The sequence below is a fragment of the Typopeltis vanoorti genome, chromosome 13 (assembly GCF_054136105.1).
Source record: "Typopeltis vanoorti isolate ZY-2024b chromosome 13, IOZ_Tvanoo_1.0, whole genome shotgun sequence".
In the NCBI taxonomy this organism is placed as follows: Eukaryota; Metazoa; Arthropoda; class Arachnida; order Uropygi; family Thelyphonidae; genus Typopeltis; species Typopeltis vanoorti.
In genome coordinates this window covers 23,149,236-23,170,375 of record NC_143561.1, presented here as the reverse complement: position 1 = coordinate 23,170,375, position 21,140 = coordinate 23,149,236, and the positions used below count along the sequence as shown (strand labels likewise).

General features: G+C 35.0%; 1 protein-coding gene across 1 annotated transcript in view; it reads left to right on the top strand.

Annotated features, from left to right (window-relative positions):
* Nucleotides 1-3,710: 3,710 nt before the first annotated feature.
* The window catches only part of LOC150099990 (ecdysone receptor-like), a 98,004-nt gene continuing 80,574 nt past the window's right edge, over nucleotides 3,711-21,140 (top strand). The window contains 2 exon segments of the mRNA XM_090403120.1: nucleotides 3,711-4,218; nucleotides 4,220-4,530. Of these exon segments, the coding sequence (XP_090259246.1) occupies nucleotides 4,196-4,218; nucleotides 4,220-4,530 (334 nt within the window). The 5' untranslated portion in view covers nucleotides 3,711-4,195.

Genomic DNA, 21,140 nt, shown 5'->3' with positions numbered 1-21,140 from the left:
ACGGAGAAGATGAAAAGCATTCAGCTTCGCCCCTTTAAGCCAGTCCTTATAAGGACATAGCATAAAGGTGATTTATATATAATATAATATAATATAATATAATATAATATAATATAATATAATATAATATAATATAATATAATATAATATAATACTACTAATAATAAAACAAAGTTTTGTTATTATTATAGATATAAATCGCATTTTTCCATTTTGATTTTGTTCAATGAATTAAACAACGAAAATTCAAACGAAAATTTTAGTTATGCAGAAATAGGGAAAATGAATAAATAAATGTCGTAAAAGAGACAAAAAATCTTTGTAAATTCAAAAATGTATATATACGAATAATTAAGGATTGCAAGCATTGTGAATATTTACTAGTTAATTGTTAAAATATGTGAATATTTACTAGTTAATTGTTAAAATATGTGAATATTTACTAGTTAATGAATGGAAATGAATTTAGTTGCTAGTATAATCCAATCCAACAAACAACGCAATCCTATCATAATATCTCTTGTATAGATAAGGTAAACACTTCTTAATGCTGGGAAAAAAACGAAAGAGAAAAAAAAATTGTCACCACATGTGCAAATAAAAACTTTCACAACATTTCTTGATAAATATTTAAGCTCTCCTTTTTTTTTTATTTATTATTCCCCCAGCTGCACAAAAAAACAAAATGTTTCAGATTCTTTGCTTTTGCGATGCTTTCAAATATTTACACAGTAGGCGTGGGATGAGATAATAAAAGGAACTTTGAGATGACACACTTATTTATGGAGCTGAATAATAACCTGCCTTCGATGCTGTGTTTAACGCTGAATAATTTTTGTCCATATCTTCCTAATCTTTGAAGCAGAGTCCGAAAGTCTGCTAATAGTGACTGATATTTAGGTCTGTCCCGAATACTCTCTGACACCAAAAATAATCACATTCCACAAGACTTCGCATATTTTTTTTAATTAAAATATTTATTTTAATTTCTTTTTATTCTAATATTTTTGGTGCTCATCGTCAAGGAAAAGACACCCGGGCCAATCCTCAAAATGTTGATAGATACGCGCGCGCGCACACACACACACACACACACACACGCACGTGCCAGCTCATACGAAAGCGTTAATTGGTCAGCACTCCTCCCCCCAAGTAAATAACACGCTCGGTACAGTGCGGGATTTCTATACCGTCGGTTATTTGTTCAAGCCGAGAGGCTATTTACTGGCCGTTACACATCGCGTCAGTAGTTTGCGGAACACCATTAACTCCGCACATTCGCTGAGTTGACCCTTGTGGAATGATGTATGACATTAAATGTCTCATCGTTTATGTACCCCCCCCCCCCTCCTTCCTTGTGGTCGGAAAAGAAAAGTCCGGGGAGACCATTTCGTAATCGGCACGATTCCTCTTGATCTCATTGACTTTCTTGTAAAAAACTTTCTACACACACACACACACACACACACACACACATATATATATATATATATATATATATATATATATATATATATATATATATATATATATATTTTTTTTTTTTTTTTTTTGTCCTGTAAATATTTTCTCTTTTCCCTTAATTTTCTTTTTGAAATGTCGATCCCACCCACGAGGTCCGAAACTTATAGTACTGTGGGTGGTCTAAGGGTTAGTTTAGATAACACCAAAGCAACTATGGTTATAATGAGGCCAACATATACCAAGCCTGTTATTTGTTGAATTCTCCCGGCTTTTTAGTTTTTGCTGGGGGGGGGGGAGGGGTAAAAACCCTTCTTTAATAAATAAATAAATAAAAAACATTTCCCTCTCCGTATAAGCATTTTTCAAATGCATTCTAAATAGGTTCGAATCTAGGTGTTACCTACTCTGAGACCATAATTTCATACCCCCTTTTAAAGCTTCAGTTAAACAAGACGTGTCATATCGGCTGATGAATATCAGTCATATTAAATATAAAAATAAAATAAAATAAACCGTCAAGCGTTCTACAAATATTCACGTCACTATGGGATTCGCAACAGAGTTTGTTGATGGCAAAATCAGGACTTTTTCCACTCAACCAATCAGCTGAAGATCTCGGGAGTGGGGGGGGGGGGAGGACCACACGAATAACCGATCAAAAAAAAAATCAGAGTGAAAAATATATTATGATCAATGTTTCTGTTTGGATGTGTTTCTTTTGTTTGTTTTGGATTTAGGGTCGAAGCAAGTTATGAGGACAGTGTATTATGTCCGTAAATTGCGTACCTATTTCCGGCCAATTTGTCTGTTTTGAGGGATGAAAAATCCGAGTCTCCAGAGGAGAACCCTCCCCGCCTCCGTATGACACCGACTAACTCGTGTGTGTGTGTGTGTGTGTGTGTGTGTGTGTGTGTGTGTGTGTGTGTGTGTGTGTGTGTGTGTGTGTGTGTGTGTGTATTTATTTATGATACAAATTAAAAATCTTAATTGGATTCCATTTGTGTAAAACTGTAGCAATTATATTCATAAAATAAGAAATAATAACCAAATTTATTATGTATTTGTCAATCGTCCCTCTAAGATCCCAACCTAGATCAGTGCCTGTGATTATCGAACTAACTGATTTGACTTCCCCTTGTGAATCCCTTTATGAAATCAGGTTTCTAGTTCTTGGATCATTAATGGCGAAGAACTGATACTAACAGAGGTATACTATGTCTCTCAACTGTGTGTGTTCGCTTGCCGGTTTGTCCGCTTTGTTTTGGGGGAGGAAAAACCCAACTTTCGCTACGGAAAAAACTCCCTCCCTGGTTTTTCGGGGGTATAAATTACTGTTTGCATCCTCTATTGTTAATAATAATAATAATAAAATTTGTAATTTTTATTTTCACACATTAGGTGAAATCTACAGTTAAAATTCGTGCAAATTATTAAACAAAATTCAGTTGTGGATTTCTTTATTAAGAAATGTACACTAGAAATCTACATCGACACGTAGATGTAGATTATTCAAAGAAATCTACAAAATTCAGTTGTGAATTAGATTTTTAAATAATTGTTTGATCTCAGTTGTAGCTGAAATCAAACAGTTCCATTTCCATTAAAAAATTAGAACAACTGACAATCGGTGTATTTTTTTCCCTTCTTTTGATTATTTCTTTATTTATCTTTTTCCACAATGACGTGTCGTTTGTTGTGCCTTTCATCTATTTTTTCATTCGCAATGATAGCCTGCAACATACATAAACCAAGCTCAATCTATGTAGCCTACTGTTTCATTTATTTTTTTTTTTTTAACGTATAATGTCGGCCTCGGGGACACTAGACAAAAGGAGAATTTTGGGGGAAGCGTGTGTCCCCGTTCGGCAAGGGAATGAAAGCAAGTTATCCTGCCAGTGGCATCCGCATGGTGGCGGTGGAAGTCAGTCACCCGACATACACGCAGAGCGAGAGGCAAAGACCGGGTAAATGCACCTGCGCTCTCACGTGATCAACCAAGACAACACACACACACACACGGCCCACGTCTTTCATGAACCTTTCCGCCATCGCGTCTGTAGTTCGCGTAATGTATTCCGAAGTGCCTCCTGCCAGATGAGAACGCGCGTGTGTACGTTTGTGTGTGTGTGTACGTGTGAGTGTGTTGCACACCAAAAGGAATAATTTAGGCGAGGATTTCCCAACACAGGAAGAAGAAGAAGAAGACACTTCTTTATCGGCAACAACCGTCTGTTTTTTCCAATCGATCCGATGATGGCCATGACATTGATGTCGGTCACATACCTTCTCACCTGATGGCGAGCCATCGGCTAGGTTGTTGGCTTCCAGTGCTGCGGCAACTCGGCTTGCAGTAAAGTGGCGTATACAAAGACAATCGGCGGTGTGCTTTGGTTTCGAACATCCGTTGGCAGCTCAGGATATGCCAGTAGCCGTCCAATGTTACGGAATTGATAGTTCTTTTACGGCCTTATCGGAAAAGCATCTCGTCGGTTTTTCACTGGCAGAATCCATCACTGGGGGAGGGGTTCGCACTCCCTGTATCGTGTTTCTCATGTCCAGATTTCTGCCGTCCACTTGACTTGATGTCGTACAAATATCTTCTGTGAACCGTCCTCCCCCCCCCCCTAAAAAAAAAGACTATCAGCGTCCCCTGATATTATAAATCATCCCGAAGTTCCGTCATCCATTTGCTGTCCCACCCACTAGTCAAGGTGGATCCCTTAGTGCTACTATGGTTGAACCAGACTCGGGACGACGATGTCGGCGGAGGTCAAAAGGCCAAACGTCGTCGACGGTCCGATCGCTCGGACGTGGATATCAAAAAAATCGTGAAGGATTTATTGTCTCCCCCAGTGACCACTTCCCGAAAGCGGTCGCTGGGGGACGACAGTTCTCCAGAGGTGTCATCTACTAACATCAGTCCGGAACCCAATCCGACTACCACCTCCATCGGTGTCAGCCCTGTCCCGAGTGTTACTACAGATATCGGAGATGTCGAGGTGGATCTGGATTTTCTGGATCTGGATATTAGTGAATCGGCTAGTGTGAATACAACTGCAAGTACAGGTAATGTGATCGTATTTTTTGTTAGTTAAACTTAATATCTCGGGAGTGGGGGGGGGGGGACCACACGAATAACCGATCAAAAAAAAAATCAGAGTGAAAAATATATTATGATCAATGTTTCTGTTTGGATGTGTTTCTTTTGTTTGTTTTGGATTTAGGGTTAATTAAGTATCTTAATTAAGATATATAAATTAATATTAATTAAGTTAATATTAATTTATATATCGCCAGAAACCCTTTACTATTAAAATTTAAATAGCACATCGTCCCAAAATAAATTGAGTTAAATGAAATCTTTATTAGTGTAGATGGAGTGATGAATTTAGCTGGATAAAATGATAGGAAGTCTTCAGAATTAACATTTTCTCTCTATTAAAAAAAAAAAAAATCCTCTCAAAAGGTTTATGAATAGACCTATTGAAGTATATCTGGATTCGGTACAATAAACAGAATAAGAATGTGTAGAATAGAAATCAATCAATCCTACTATTTATAATAAAGCCTGTTCATGTCTTTTAATTGGGGTATGTGGCGACTGCACATGTTTCTTTTAAGAACGTGTCTAAGCGGGTGAAGGGTAATGTAGTTAGTATTGTACCTTGGCCTCTGTTTAGCTGCATCCTCTTGAGACATTGGTGGGAAGAGAGAGAGAGAGAGACAGAGAGAGGGGGAGGGGGTAAAACTTCATAATCATAACAATGGCATGTGTGGTTGTTAATAGCACTTCTAAGACCGAATAACAAAACAGGGCTAGACATTTTGAACAGAGGACCAGCCGCAGTGTCTCCTAGTGTCGCTAAGTTGGCCAACAGCTCATTTACTGTCTGCTATCGATCTCTGTCCAATGCCTGCACCCATGGCAACAAGGCGTATACACACACACGCATATACATACCTGAAAGCGAAAGAGAGAGAGAGAGAGAAGAAAATGGCTGGCACTTTCTCACCACATGGTCCTTCAATGTCGAGGACGCTTCCTGGTCTTTGTGCTTTCGGGATTCTCCCCATCGTATTTCTGTCCCTGAACGTCCCAGCTTCCGATTTGTCTACGGCAAAATTTGACTTACTTTTCTCTAGCTTGTTACGTAACGAAAAAGAATCTACTTAGGAAGACGTGTGTAAGGTCAGGGATACAAAAATAGTTTAAAAAAATAGTCAACATTGTAATATCGCGTGTCACAATCCTGCTATATCTGAAAGAAATCAAATTTACGAACGTATTTTTGCTTAATGGTTTAACTGAATTTTAACCCATTCTAGTAAGTTTCGAAATAATGAACTCTAAGCACTAGGGGGGGGGGGGGGGTCCTGCATTGAAGGATTTGGTAGCAGTTGGATGAAGCAGTTCATTTTCGTCTATACGTAATAAGAGAATGATAGCAATTTACATTCAAAAGGGAAAGAAACGTAGCAAGAATTCATTATTGGAAAAAAAAAAAAAGATGGTTAATTGTTACAATTTACCACACAGAAAAAAAAGCTCTCTAAACCAACTGCACGGACAGTGATCCCTAGAATGCTTAAAACCCAGATCAATCTACCTATCGCACAACTAAACCTAATAATAACACGTGCTGGTGTAATAAACGACTAGTTCCGAGAGTAAACATCTCTATCGTGTATCTGTGTATTATAATTACTTAACAATACTCATTGGACACGTAAAAAAAATCTCAAATAACTTTAAGAAACAATGAAAACAAAACAGCAAATAATTGAGTAATCTAAATTGAGAACTATTCTCAGCATAGGACGGCAGTTAGTATTAGTCAGTGTTACCCTAAAAACTGGAATCCCACTCAAACTAATGGAGCAGTTTCACACATCACAGGATAATTCTTATTCTGAATTCACATTTTGTTTTTCTTATTTAAAAAATTTTTTTTTTTCTATGCGAGAAAGCAATCTCATCAGAGAACGAAACACTGTATGGTGTGTAATGTTTAATTCGTCTCATTACTGCATGCATACCGACGAAATATTTGCATTCGCAACATCTAAGCAAGACGTGATGTGTTTTTTAAAGGCGCAAAAATAATAATATAAAAATACGGACGAGAGATTACTGAATGGATTTTGTATATACTATCCTTTTGCTGACAGTGTGGTTAGTACATGTCACTTGGTGACAGATTGCCCACTCGGTCTGCCAGCTTTTTTTTTTTTTTTTTGGTTCATTTTTGTAATGCCTTCATAATTATATGGTTTATTCTAGGAGGAACTGGTCATTTTTTAACCGCTTTCTTCTTTCTTGTGGATTTACAGATAACCACAAACATTCGGACAAAAATAGAAGGAAAAAATCAGTCATGTGAAAAATTATAGGTTAACGAATGATTGATTTAAAGCTTCTGTGCCATAATGACTATCGTGTTGTTTCTCCAAATGTACACAGAAAAAAAAAATTAATTTATTGCTAACTCTGTCATGTATCTACTCGATGCTAATAAACACATAAAGTTTATTATCCCAATGATAAGATATTTATGTTTATTAGCAGATATTATGTATGTGAATTAGTGGATACTGATTCAAAATGTAATCTTTATTTTCTCAGTAGAATGTTCCAATTATTACCACACTTTTATTGTTCTGAATACAAATATTTTAGAATAAATATAACATTTGAGATTACAATTGTTCTGAGTCATAGTTGACTTGCGAATGAAATCAAGAAAGTTATTGTTATTTTTCATATGGTAATTGAGATTTCATTCGTAATACTAAGCTGAGTCATAACTGACACGTGAGTGAAACAACATTTATTTTTTTTTGAAATATAATATTTGGAATTTCAGCTGTGTTAATTTCAGTCAATCGTGAGTGAAACAACTAAGTTATATTTAAAAAAAAAAAAATAGCATTGAAATTTCAGTTATGCTAATTGACATGTGAGTGAAATCAACAGTTATCTTTATTTTTCCTTTTTTTTTTTAATATAGCGATTGAGATTTCAATTATTGCGATAATCTGAGTCATAATTGACATGTGAGCGAAATCAACAGCTATCTTTTTTTTTTTTTTTAATAACGCAATTGAGATTTCAATTGTTATAATTCGAATCATAATTGACACGTGGATGAAATCAACAAGTATCTTTTTTTCTGAGTATTTTCCGTATAAACAATGAAACAAGTCTTTGTTGTTGCTAGGAAACCTTTAAATGTGTAATTGTTGTAATAAATATGTGTTTATTGTTGTCAACGGTGGTATTTTGTTAAAGACAAACGGATTCGAATGCAATTATTGTAAAATCGAACAACCCACATTCTTTGCTAAATTGTGTTTGGTAGATTTCCTTCCTTGAACAAGTGTTTCCATTGTTTGTGCACAGGAGTAGGTCTACAGATAAATAGAATCGTCTCACCGAGAAACTGGTCACGGTTTCAGACAGAATACAGGTCAAGAGACACGGAACTGTTAACTCTGCCGATTGCGAAGTGTCCTGAATAGCGATGTGTCCACTTTTAGTAGACTGTATTGTTCCGGTTTGGTTCTGCCTGAATCAAACCCTATAGCGTCACCCTATAAATAAATTCAAACAGAAAATAACGCTTATTTTAGCATTCATCCACTCGTCAATAAACACAAGTGCTCAATTAACAACAACAACATTTTTGTTTGTTTGTTTTATTTCCAGTTACAATTCTTACTTTTTTTGTTGTTGTTAAAATGAATTAAATATCTTAAACTATTTTTATCGATAAATATAAGTTTATTAAGTATGTTATTTTCGTTGTTTTTAATTTAATTAATAAGAAGTAAAAACTATACAACAAATACAAATATTACTCGTTAATTTTTTAAGTAAATTTATTAAATATCTGATCCCTTCGAAAAAAAAACATTGGTAGTATTTTTATAAAAAATTAATAAATTATATTTTAAGTTTGATTATTTTATAATTTAATGGTTTCTTTTTTAAATATATCTTATTATTTATTTATTAATATTTTAATTTTGGGGGGAAAATGTGACAAAATGAAATCCGTCTGTCTGATTCTGTATGAATGTATTATAAAGAAAAAAAAAACAGTTTTATACATTGAGATTTCAGTTATGCTAATCTGAGTCATAATTGACAAGTAAGTGAGGGAAATCAACAATTATTATTATTATTATTATTTTAATATAGCAATTGGAATTTCACACTAGAAATTGTATATGCCATTGTTTCTGGAACTGTGGCCAGATAAGAACTCTGTAGAATTTTTTCCTACTAAAGTGTTCTAAAGATTTTAATGAAATTTGACATTATGTGACACTTTGTAAAATGCATTGCCAAAATCTGTAAGCTAAGGATCTCAATTGGGTCTTAACAAACCTGTTTATTTTCTTACTCTTGTTAAGTGCATATCGTTTAAAATGTTAATTCGGTTTAGATTAATTTGTCGTAAATATTGTACACGTAAAATTTAATTGTTATCTATTGTTCTGAAGGTAATGGATTCTGATGTTAAAAAATAATAAATAAAAAAAAAAACGCGTCAAACCTACAACGAGTAAGTGTAAAGTACGATCGTAAACCATTCTTTATTCATAAAAACAAAGTTAAAAAACTCACTTTGACGAGTCGTAATATCATATTAGGTCAACTTTGGTGAACATCAATGATCACTCTAGTAAATGAGTATCACCGGTTTTGTAGGAAGGACATTCCTGTGGTTAGAGACAGGAAATCAGCAGTGGTTGTAACCTGGAGGATTGATAATGTAATCGCCTCTAGTGGATGTTCCTTTCGTTATTAAGGTTTGCTCAGTCGTGGTGTTCGAAATAATTTAGATGGAATAGTGTATTTTTTATTCTACCCTTCTCCCACCATAACGGATCTGCCTTCACGACTGGTGAAAACAACCATTCTACCTTCAATTAAGGTTTCTTATCTTTTTTTTCCCCCCACTACTAATACCCGTCGTTATCCCATGGATTCAACCAACAACTTGGAACGCTGATTAATAAACAGTCGGATGGTTTCTTTATCATCCACTCAAAGTCGAAAAAAAAAGGGGGCGAAAAAAAAAAAAAAAAAAAAGAAAGGAACTACTGCATCGTGTACCTGCTGATGATCGGCTCACCATCACATTAAAATTGCTTCTACGAATTCAGTGGAAATACTCCAGTCGCTAATGGTAGTGCCTTCCTCCCCTTTTCAAGCTTGTGGGTGATAAGGATAAGAGAAGAATGCCGATCCCCTGTCCTCATTCAAGTATTCTCCAAGGTCTTCTAACAGTCATTCATACATAATTACTTGAGCGTTATTTTTTTTCTTTCTTTCTGTGACATCATAATTACTTTAGGTCGTATTGTTATTGTCCCATTGTTTTAGTTTTCCACAATGCATTGTAGCCAACGGAAATAGATAAATACATGCCGGCAGATTTAATTAATTCACTGGACATTTGGACTTATTATTCACTGCAAGTGAATGAGTAGTATTCGGGGTATATATGTACATTGAAAATATATTTCCAAAATAAATTACATTGGCAAATTGCAAAAGTATGATGTCACATTCGGCTCAACTCTCTCTATATCTTTATATTTTCTTTTCTGCAGCATTATTCAATGTATTAGTACTATCAATATTAGAAAATCGTCTTCATTTTCTGCTAATAAAATTATATCATCTGTATATCCAATTATACTTAAATTTTCCGTTTTAATTTGTATTCCATACTTTTCTATTTTGTTTTCTTCTTTTATTATTTCATCCAAATAAATTACATAAATTGGGACTTTATGAATGACCTTGTCTAATTCCTTCAGTTATTTTAATTTCTTCATTCTGTCCTTGTTCTGTATTTATTATAGAACTCATATGTGCCTATATATTCTTAATTAGTTCGGAAGTTTGTTTAGGTATTTTCTCACTTATAATGTAGCTATTACATTTTTTAACTGTATTCTGTTAAATGTTTTAATTTAATTAATAAAACATAAGTAGAGAGTTTCATTATATTTATATATTTTAATATAAATATTCCATGTACTACTGATTTCCCCCCCTGAAATCTTATTTCTTATCATATAATTCATTTAAATTGTTAACAACACCAATTATTTTTATGAATAATTTCAATATTTATAAAGCATTAAGGCATTTAGGTGACTTTGATGAGTGACCGTGAGATGCGGCGATTAATACCCTTGGAGGGTAACAAATAGCAATGCTGAACCTAGGAAGTAAACTGAGGTTCGGCTGTTGCTGTTATCCTGGGTGATGAGTTTTTGAGTTTGCTCCCTTAGGGTTTTTGCCTTAAGGGAGCACCTTGAGTCTCCGGGGAAGGTGTTCTCCGGCAGGGCCCGCTGAGGGGTTCTTGTCGGTGAATTATTTTCCTCGGAATTTGAGCGGTTCTGCTCAGGAGTCGGGGTGCTTGGACGGGGCGGCCGTCAATGAGTGGAACCAACGCTGAGACATGGACGGTCTTTCGCCCACTATGGAGTGGCCTAGAGATCGTCCGATTTTTTGAGATTTTACCCTTTACTTACTAATCAGGGTAACAAATAGCAATGCTGAACCGAGGAAGTTGCTGTTATCCTGGGTGTGAGTTTTTGAGTTCGCTCCCTTAGGGTTTTTGTCTTAAGGGAGCACCTTGAGTCTCCGGGGAAGGTGTTCTCCGGCAGGGCCCGCTGAGGGGTTCTTGTCGGTGAATTATTTTCCTCGGAATTTGAGCGGTTCTGCTCAGGAGTCGGGGAGCCCATCGGGGTGCTAGGATGGGGCGGCCGACACTGAGTGGAGCCAACGCTGAGCGGTTCTGCTTAAACGGGGAGCCCGTCGGGGTGCTTGGACGGGGCGGCCGTCAATGAGTGGAACCAACGCTGAGACATGGACGGTCTTTCGCCCACTATGGAGTGGCCTAGAGATCGTCCGATTTTTTGAGATTTTACCCTTTACTTACTAATCAGGGTAACAAATAGCAATGCTGAACCGAGGAAGTTGCTGTTATCCTGGGTGTGAGTTTTTGAGTTCGCTCCCTTAGGGTTTTTGTCTTAAGGGAGCACCTTGAGTCTCCGGGGAAGGTGTTCTCCGGCAGGGCCCGCTGAGGGGTTCTTGTCGGTGAATTATTTTCCTCGGAATTTGAGCGGTTCTGCTCAGGAGTCGGGGAGCCCATCGGGGTGCTAGGATGGGGCGGCCGACACTGAGTGGAGCCAACGCTGAGCGGTTCTGCTTAAACGGGGAGCCCGTCGGGGTGCTTGGACGGGGCGGCCGTCAATGAGTGGAACCAACGCTGAGACATGGACGGTCTTTCGCCCACTATGGAGTGGCCTAGAGATCGTCCGATTTTTTGAGATTTTACCCTTTACTTACTAATCAGGGTAATGGATGGCAATGTTGTAGCCAATGAAGTTCTAACTGAGGCTCGGCTATTGCTGTTACCCTCTTGCCATGATCAGAGCTTTAATAGCTCAATAACACCTTTTCCTTACACTGTCTTCTACAGATAACGGGGAAGATGAAAAGCATTCTTGCTTCGCCCCCTTTAAGCCAGTCCTTATAAGAACTACCTTGCTTTGTGTTGTTTACCTTCTTGCAAATAGATATTATTAGGCTCATTTGGGGATATGTTTCTGTCTTTCTTTAAATTATTGTGTTTGGGACATCACATAATTCTTTTGCTTTTCAGATTCTGTGTTTTATATTATATATATTCCAGCTGATTTTCTATTTTTCTTCGTTATTTTTTTTTTCTTTCTGTATCTTCCCCCCCTCCCTGTTATTTCAAAAGTTATCCTCTTCATAAACATTCAAATATTTTCTGAAAATAATCTATTTTTCAAAACGAATTACATAAATAATCATTTACACAATCCAGTATTTGTTATCTTTATTTGAAATTTAACTACGTAAATTTTGAATTTATGTAATTAAATTCATATGTTATCGAAAATATAGCTATTTGTATGAACAATCGTTACAATAGTAAATAGTTTACTCTACTGTGTATTAATAATTAGCAATTTAATGAAATAGGCGAGCTACGGAACTAAATATTTATTTAGTTCCGTAGATTCCGTAAATAAATACTTTTGAACTAAAAGTCATAACGGTGTAAAGAGCTACCGTATACGTTTCATTTATAGATTATATTTTGCCTTCTTGTTCACTCAAAAAAAAAAAAGAAAAAAGAAGAAGCAGTTTATCAAAAATAAATATACCATCACTTTTATAACTAGGTGGTTTTATTTTTTCTTCATTTTCAAACAATAATACATTGTATACAAAGCTATCTTTTCGCTTGTCAAAGATAATTCCTATTATGCAACGCCCGCATTTAGAATATTTTTATAACTAGTAAATAAATAAATAGTAAATAGTAGTCGATCCAGACATTTCTTTCAGGAAAGGTGATTGAAAAATATTAGAGAGAGAGATTTCAAAGCGATTGAGACATTTATTTTTTACCATTTCTTGTATTCTTCTGGTTCCCATCTGCCATACGGCCGCGGGAGGGTAGCTAAATGCTACCATTCTAGGGAGAGATGATTATGAGCAAGGTGGTTTCCCGTTGCCTTCCTTTCCGATTTCTTGTATTAATACAATTTATTCCTATTTTTGCTAAGATTTATTTCCTAAAATTTTTAAAAAATTGTATTTTAACAAAATATAGATAGGCTTAAGTTTTTAAACTTAATATATTTTTTTTCCAGTTAGGCTTGAACGAGAGAGAGTTTTTGTTTTCTCTTACTTTGATCATATGATCCTTATATATAAAGAACAAAACTAGACAGAAAAAGAAATCTGTCGTTTTTCTTTGCTTTTCACTTATCTTTTAATCTCAATATTTGCCACCATCAAAGGCGTTCGGATGGGGCCTTTTACTCACAGCTGTTCAAACCTCACGGTCTGTTCAAACTGTAGGGAGACACTAAGGACGCGAAAGCCACTAAACGGAATCCTCTCTCTCTCTCTCTCCTCTAGCAGGAGAAAGACAACGCGCTAAATAGTGCAAAAATTGAGAGAATAACGAACGGAAGTAAGGAAGGAAAAAGTTTTTGTTGTTGTTGCTACGAAATCAAACTGTAGTAGCTCAATATTCTAATGTTCTGCTCATCAATACCATTGCGTTAATTATTTGTTTCGCAGCTCAGACTATTTTTCTGAGTTTCTTTGAAACTGAAGGAATAAATCTAACAATAGAAAAGTAGGATGCTACTGAACCTTCATTTTTACACGAGTGATGCAATGGCTGTCTGTGTCAGGGACCTACGGCGAGGTCATGTAATACAAGTGAATCAGCCATCTGGTACACCTTTACCTCTACGATGATGTATAGGTCGCTAGCATCTGGTGGAGAATATGTTGGAGTTTTATTGTTAGAAATACGTAACGATTGCAGGAACTGAACTATCCAAGTTTAAACTGTATATAAGTCATCAGATGACCAAATAATTTCATATTCTCGTAAACCAATGGTTTTTTTTTTAACTTCAGTAACCATAACCCAAATTTCCCATCCTGTAATTTTTTTGTAATGTCTAATAAATATTTTAACTATTTTAGTAACTATTAACTATCATTGGTTAAGTTAATAATTCTTCCGAAAAAAAATCAAAATGCCCATTGTTAAAAAACGTTATTGTTTATATAACATGTTAAAAACACAGTTTCTGTTCTTTTTATAACCATGCTTACGTCGCGAATAATGGGCAATTATTCATGGCCTCTTAATTTGATTATTATTAAATATAATGAATATTCACCAATCTTAACTATTGCAATATAGTTGGAACTGTTAAATGATTATAGAAACTTCCTATAAACTCTTCCTTCCTTTTGTCTAAAATGAAAGGAAGAACTGTAAATAGAGTGCATTTTTGAACTGTTTCTTGTTCTGTTTGTAGTTCTGGGAAAAGCCCTTGTGTACCTGTACATCACTTACCGGTGAAAATGCCTGACCATGGCATCGTATTACTAGAGGTTAGGCAAACTTTTGGCATGCTGAAACAGCTGCCGCGCTTCTGCTTTTTTTTTTTTTTTTTTTTTTGTGGAAAGAAAGCTAACAACGCGTACATTTTCACGGTGTGTCTACTATCCATAGTTGTGGACAATACACCTTATTTCTGAGTAAACACAGGAGTGAAAGGATGTCAGAGTCTGCACATGCACACACAGATAGAAAGATAGCAAATTCCTTTCCGCATATTATTGGCGAATTTTCGAGCAGCGTATTGGGAAGTTTTTTATTTTGTCAAAAAAGAAAAAAAAAAAAGAATTAATTTGCACACATTACTAAAATACGAGCCCAAAGGCTTCATTCTGGCAAAAATAAGTTATTCACAAATATTTTTATGTACCAGATTAATATTTTCCTAAGACTATGAGAATATAAGAGCTGGGTTCAAATCCGGTCTAGAATGCGAAAAATCTTTATCAGGGATTTTCAAAAGAAGATGAGTTATCGGATCTTATACGGTGGTGGAAGGATTTATCTTCCTAGTAACTGATTTTTATCCGCAAAACAGCTAAAGGAATACACACAATTATAGTTTGAGTTGCTTTAGCCATAATTTCAAAACAACCAACCAACCTTCGTAATGGGAATTGTCTTGATTAGGAAAATATTAATTATTTTTAAAATCTAAATGAATATATAATATTATTTTTATATATAGCTTATTTTTTCCAAAATAAAAATTTTAAACTCTTATTTTAATTATTCATGAAGACACCCATCCCAAGTTTATTTATGAAAAATATAACTTTTTTGACATTATGGCTGTGGTTTTAATTTCAAATTAAAACACCTAAACGTGCTAATAAATCGATGAACAGTGCAACTTGTATCGCATCGCAATGTACTCCATCTATTTTAATTATTTTTTATTGGCGCATAGAAGTGACCGTGCTTGATATGAATCCCGTGAGAATAAAAATAGAAGATTAAAGGTATCGAGCTACAGTTCAATGAAAGCTATATTTCTGTTAACTAGATTTCCTTGTTTGCTTCCAGATTGTATGAAATCTAATTTCAGTGTCGATCACAGAATAGCCCTCCGCTTACAGTTTGTAAAAGCTCTTCCATTTGAGCTGTCCATTTGCACTCTGGCGCCGCAACGGATTAGACGGCTGTTTACTGAGTGGAAGGTCCAGATGAAAGGGATTTGGAAGGCCGAGTAAATCAAGAAAAAGATATGAAAAGACTCTACGAACACTAGTAAATAGAAAACACAAGTAGAGTACGGCGTGAGAATAAAAAATACATGTATTGATGGGCTGAGGGTCATAGAGAAAAAGAAATGACTCGAATAGTGTATCGACCGTACCGTATTTAAACCGTAGTGATACTACGGTTCAGTGAATGCACTTCTCCGTATAGGATTGTCCGACTCAAAGTCACCACATCGATGTGTGTGTTGCCACATGTGTTTATTATTTTATTTTTTTTTTTACAGCTCTGGTAGTGATAAAGTTCGACAACAAAGGACACGAACAAAGAAGACGTGAATCTGACCTTGAGGGGACTTTCACAGCCCTCTTTATAATATCTAAAGAATGCCTTGTAAGCATGCAGCGATCTTACCAACAATATAAATAAAGATCATAGAAATATGCGAATTAAATAATAATAATATTAATAAATTGTTCCTTTTCAAATTCATTACTTTCTTATAAACCTTCGCTCTACAACGTAATAGCCAATTCTCTGGTGAAAAGAACTTAACCTAGAGATGCATTACTGGCTATTTGCGTGACTAACATGAATAAATCTGCCAAAGATAAGTTATTTTTTCTTTCTTTTTTCCCTCTCATATATTCTGATATAGATCTGTTGCGATCTGAAGATTCTTAAGAAAAAGAATCTTTCTTTCTTTTAAAGGTTTGCTAGTTCTTAAGTATTGTAGTCGGAACAAATGAATATCTTATTCTTGAAACTGATAAAACATAGATCGAATTGGCTAAAAATAGACACCGTTAAGTCAATTGAAGGAAGGTAAAAAGGTTGTGCACCCTGTCATTATATTATATATCATGGACTGAGCTTTGAATTTCCTTTAGTTAAATACTTTTGTTGACACAGGTTAAAAATAATATGATATCATAACCAAAAGAATATAAAAGATTTTCTCCCACCCACCCCTTCCAAAATGTGGGCTTTGGGTCTTTTTGGAGTACGTCTTAAGAGAATGCAATAGCTAATCACTTATGTTTGAGACCTGCTCACACTCGAAAAGGCAAAGAAAAAATTTTGAGGCTGTACACTGCATTTTTTTTTAGCTAAGAGACGTATGGGGATAGTACGGGCTGTGCTATAAAGTATCATGCCAGTTTTTGTTAACTCTTATACGATTCATATTATTATAGAAAAATGTAAATGTATTGAAACAGGCAGAAATATAGAAAAGTCAAAATACTGGAGGATCTGTTTACCCTGAATTATGCACAAGTGTTTCATAGTATTTAGAATGTTTGCAATAGCTTAGTGAATAGCTTAGACTCTTAGACTTATCGTTATTTTTTCTGGGAATTTTCAGCCTGTTTCTTCATCCATTTTTCTCCTCACAAAAAAAAAAGTGAAATTTCAACAAATAGGTCGCCACAGTTTTCAAACATACTATACAGCAGCGTTTCCCAAATTTTTTCCGACGACGGAACACTTCACAAATCCCGAAATTTTCACTGAACATTGATTATTTAGTAATGTACTAATTAGTAATTAATTGTTAATTTAGCTGATTTTTATTATTAATTAATAAATGATCATTATTTAATAATTAATTAAACATCAATTAAACATAAACATCATTCAATTAATTTGTGCTGATTTTCATTGACATATCCCATTCTGATCAACAATTTATAATACTATTATAAGTACTTACGAGCGAATGCAGACTTTTTCTCCTGTGTGCTGGTAGTTTTCCCCTTTTTTTGAACATCCTGGAGATCGCTTTGTATGCTGGTGGTGGATGACTCACTATCTGTTGTATCACAAACACCTTCAATAAGAGATTTTTTAATACCAAAATTAAACAAAGTCCCTTGTCTCTTATTAATATTAAAATTTAAATCTGCAGGCCTATTACTTTTAAAAAATCACGGCACTACGGTTTCGAAACTTTCACCCTGCAATACGAACTTGCGAAGAAAGTATTCAGTATTACTATATTTGAGAATCGGATACAGACTACCTTGATCTTCAATTTTAGTGGAAAAATTTTCTTTATACTTCCTCGCTGATTGGTCACTGACATTTGCTACACAAATGTCATTTCCTTCAGCTTTGAGAACAGAGGATACGCCGCCCATTGTTATGATCCGCTTGCAGGCCATTTTTATGACTGGTGATAAACAGCGGTATTCCCTTTCCCAAATGTTGAAAGGTTTCAATCTGTGAAAATTAACGATAATTCAGGAATACTTCCACGTTTAAAAATACACGGCTTGGTCACTAACATTTGCTACACAGATGTTATTAGGCGTTCTGGGTCTGAGCTTTTCGACATATTCACGAATATTATTCTACCCAGAATATTTCGACTAAAAAATAATTATTCACGAAAAATGCTTAGAAAACTAAAATGACAAATTCCAGGAGAACTTCGAATACAGTTTGGAAAACCCTGCTATACAAGAATACTTAGACTTACAGAGAAGCAAAATAAGGGTTCAAGGTTACGACATTAGGATGTACCTTAGACCAGTGCTTCCCAAACTTATGGATGCCAAGGCCCCCTTTGGAAAAATTAAAATATTTCACGGCCCCCATTGAAAAAAAAAATCATAATATAGACATATATTATTATAATATTTATTGTATTTATATTCAATACAATTTATATTCAAGATTTTGTTTGTAATCTTTTTTGTGTTTCTTATCAATACCTTTGAAATGAAACTTATATGAGTATGCATATATTTATTAATATTCATTAATATGAATCGCCGAAATAAGCAAAATTTGTGAACCAAGTGATTTTTTCCATCATTAAAATATAAAAAAGAACAAAAAAAATAATAAAAATTAAATATTTTATTTAAAATATTTTTTAATTAAAAAAATCTACTTCGACTTAAAACATTTTAAATTTGTTTTAATTATTTCACTGTTCCCCCTCAACAAAACTTACGGCCCACAGTTTGGGAAGCGCTGCCTTAGACTACTGGCTTTTCTTCAGTTCCTCGCGAGTGAAATCATATACCAGTAACAAAAAAAAGTACAGGCCAAAAAATTATAGAATGTTTATTTTGATTGCTGCAATATTCAGGGAGTATTCGTTTCTGTTGGTTGCTAACTTAACATATATGAAACATACTGTATATATATATATATATATATATATATATATATATATATATATATATATATATATATATATATATATATATATATATAAGTGTACATCTCTGTCATCTTCAATGTTGTCATGGTAACACATCACGGACGTAACGAAGACGTCACCGCCCCGTTCACAGACTCGAATGCTAACTAACAATGCTGTCTATTAGACATAGACAATGTTTTTTAACTGTCTGCCCTTCCAGAGACAAGAGCTAAATGTGGTTCTCCCTCCCTTATTGTAGGTGATCTGTAGAAGCGGTAAGAAATGGGCGTTGGCCAGAAATAATCGCTTGAGCCGGATGTAAGGGACAACCCACGTGAACTTTGAGCAATCCACTTGCTTGTTCGTGAGAGTATTGTAGGAACGCACCTGTAAGCCGGCGGAGGGGGTATTATCCCCTGTTATCTTTAAGAGAACATTCTTGTCCCCATCAGGACTCAAGGCCAAGGACAGTAGGCCTCCCACATCACACCACCACCACCACCACCACTCCCTGGGACGATGCACACGAGTCGGCTTTAATTCGTGGGCTGAACATCCACAAGCAAATGGACTTTAAAGAGTTTCAGATAAAGCTAAATTAAAGCAGGAAAAAGGTGCCCTATTAAAAATACAATAAATTTAAAGCAGAACATCTGGACCATCCCACAACATACTAAATGTTTTTTTGTTTTTATTTTTTATTCCGCGCTTTCTCAAGTCTTGCATTCTGATATTCCTAAGCGATACGACCTGAAAATTTTCGTTCATTGACCCTGAACGGTATAATGATCAGAACCTCAGAAAATTATCCACGCCTCTTCAGGTAACCGTTCTTTCGAGAAGTCCGTAGTAATGACAAGAAATTTACTGCTAATAAAAGATAACGTAGAGGGGTGGGAATTGGAGGAGTGGCTTGTTTCGAACCAGGAGCAATAGGTAGAAAACTGATGGTTTAGCAAAAGATTTAATGGCTGGAGGAGGATCTGATGATACTAAATCAGAGGGTTTTCGCTACAACCTACTTAGATTCTAAAACTGGTTGGTTCTTAGTTCGTGGCTTCTTCAGAATGACACTTTTTTGAATACGACATCAGCCATCATGTTTATGAATAGTATTTAACACAAGCCTTATTCAAAGCATTAGCACCAGCCTTTTTTGTGTATATCGATTATTATTTTTAAAAATTGTAAAATTAAAATGATTATGACGATTTTTTTTAAAACAATTTGTTAAAAATCATTGTCTTTTTCAGAATATATATCTACGAATCATTTCGCGTCGTAGAGATTTCTTTAATAGCATTTAATTGGTAACGTTTCAATGTTGTCTTACATTACTCATTTTAAGTGAAAAAAAAAAAATAACACAAACCTTTTTAAATACAAGAGAAGGAAGGTCAAAAGGTGTGCACCCTGTCATTTCATTATAGAATCGCATGCTGAGTTTGAGTTCTGGGAATTCGAATCCCGCCTTCGAAATATATGTTTGTGATGTCCATAACATTAACATTCATGTAAACAAAATATACACTCTCCCAAGATGGAATAGGTCACCATGGTAGACGTAGATAACCTCTCCCCCCTCCTTTAGTGGGATAGATAATGGCTTCTTCATTATTGAAGAAGCCATTATATGCCTTCTTCAATAATGGGAGAAATCAGAAGCTAACCTAATATTTCACACAACAACCCTAATCAGGATATCACATGCGAATGATTTGAGATGTATCATAACCTTTGCCAGCCTGATTGACCGAATGATTAGTGTATCTGTTCTTCAGCCAACACGCTGCGGGTCCGAATCCCGCCATTAAGTGGAACCATCTCCCCACTTCAATGGAGGTCTGAAAAAGTTCCATGTTTGGTCTCTAGAGAAGGATTTTCGAGCTTAAAAAATAAATTAATAAAATAGAATATCATTAGCCCACTAAGGTAGTAATGTACTATAGATTTACAGCCTTTTGTAAGCTGGATTCGTAATAAAAAATAAATAAATAATTGACCCTATGCATGCTTTGCATATTTATGGATGACTGTATATAAAATTTAATCTACGAAAACTGTCAGGTCACATTATCCATCTCGACCAAAATTAAATCCTAGGTTTAAATTTTAGTAGAAATCACTTATGTTAGAAGAATCCTTATTGTTTAATATATTCATAAATGATTTAAGTTCAAATATTAAAGTAAATATTTTCACCTCTGCTGATGATGTGAAGTTGGGCAGAATAGTTAATTACAGAATGATCTTAAGACTGGGTAAGGAGATAGAGAAGGTTTAAAAATTCACGTACAAATGCGAAATATATGCCCTTAAGCAAGAAGCGAATATTGTATGTAACG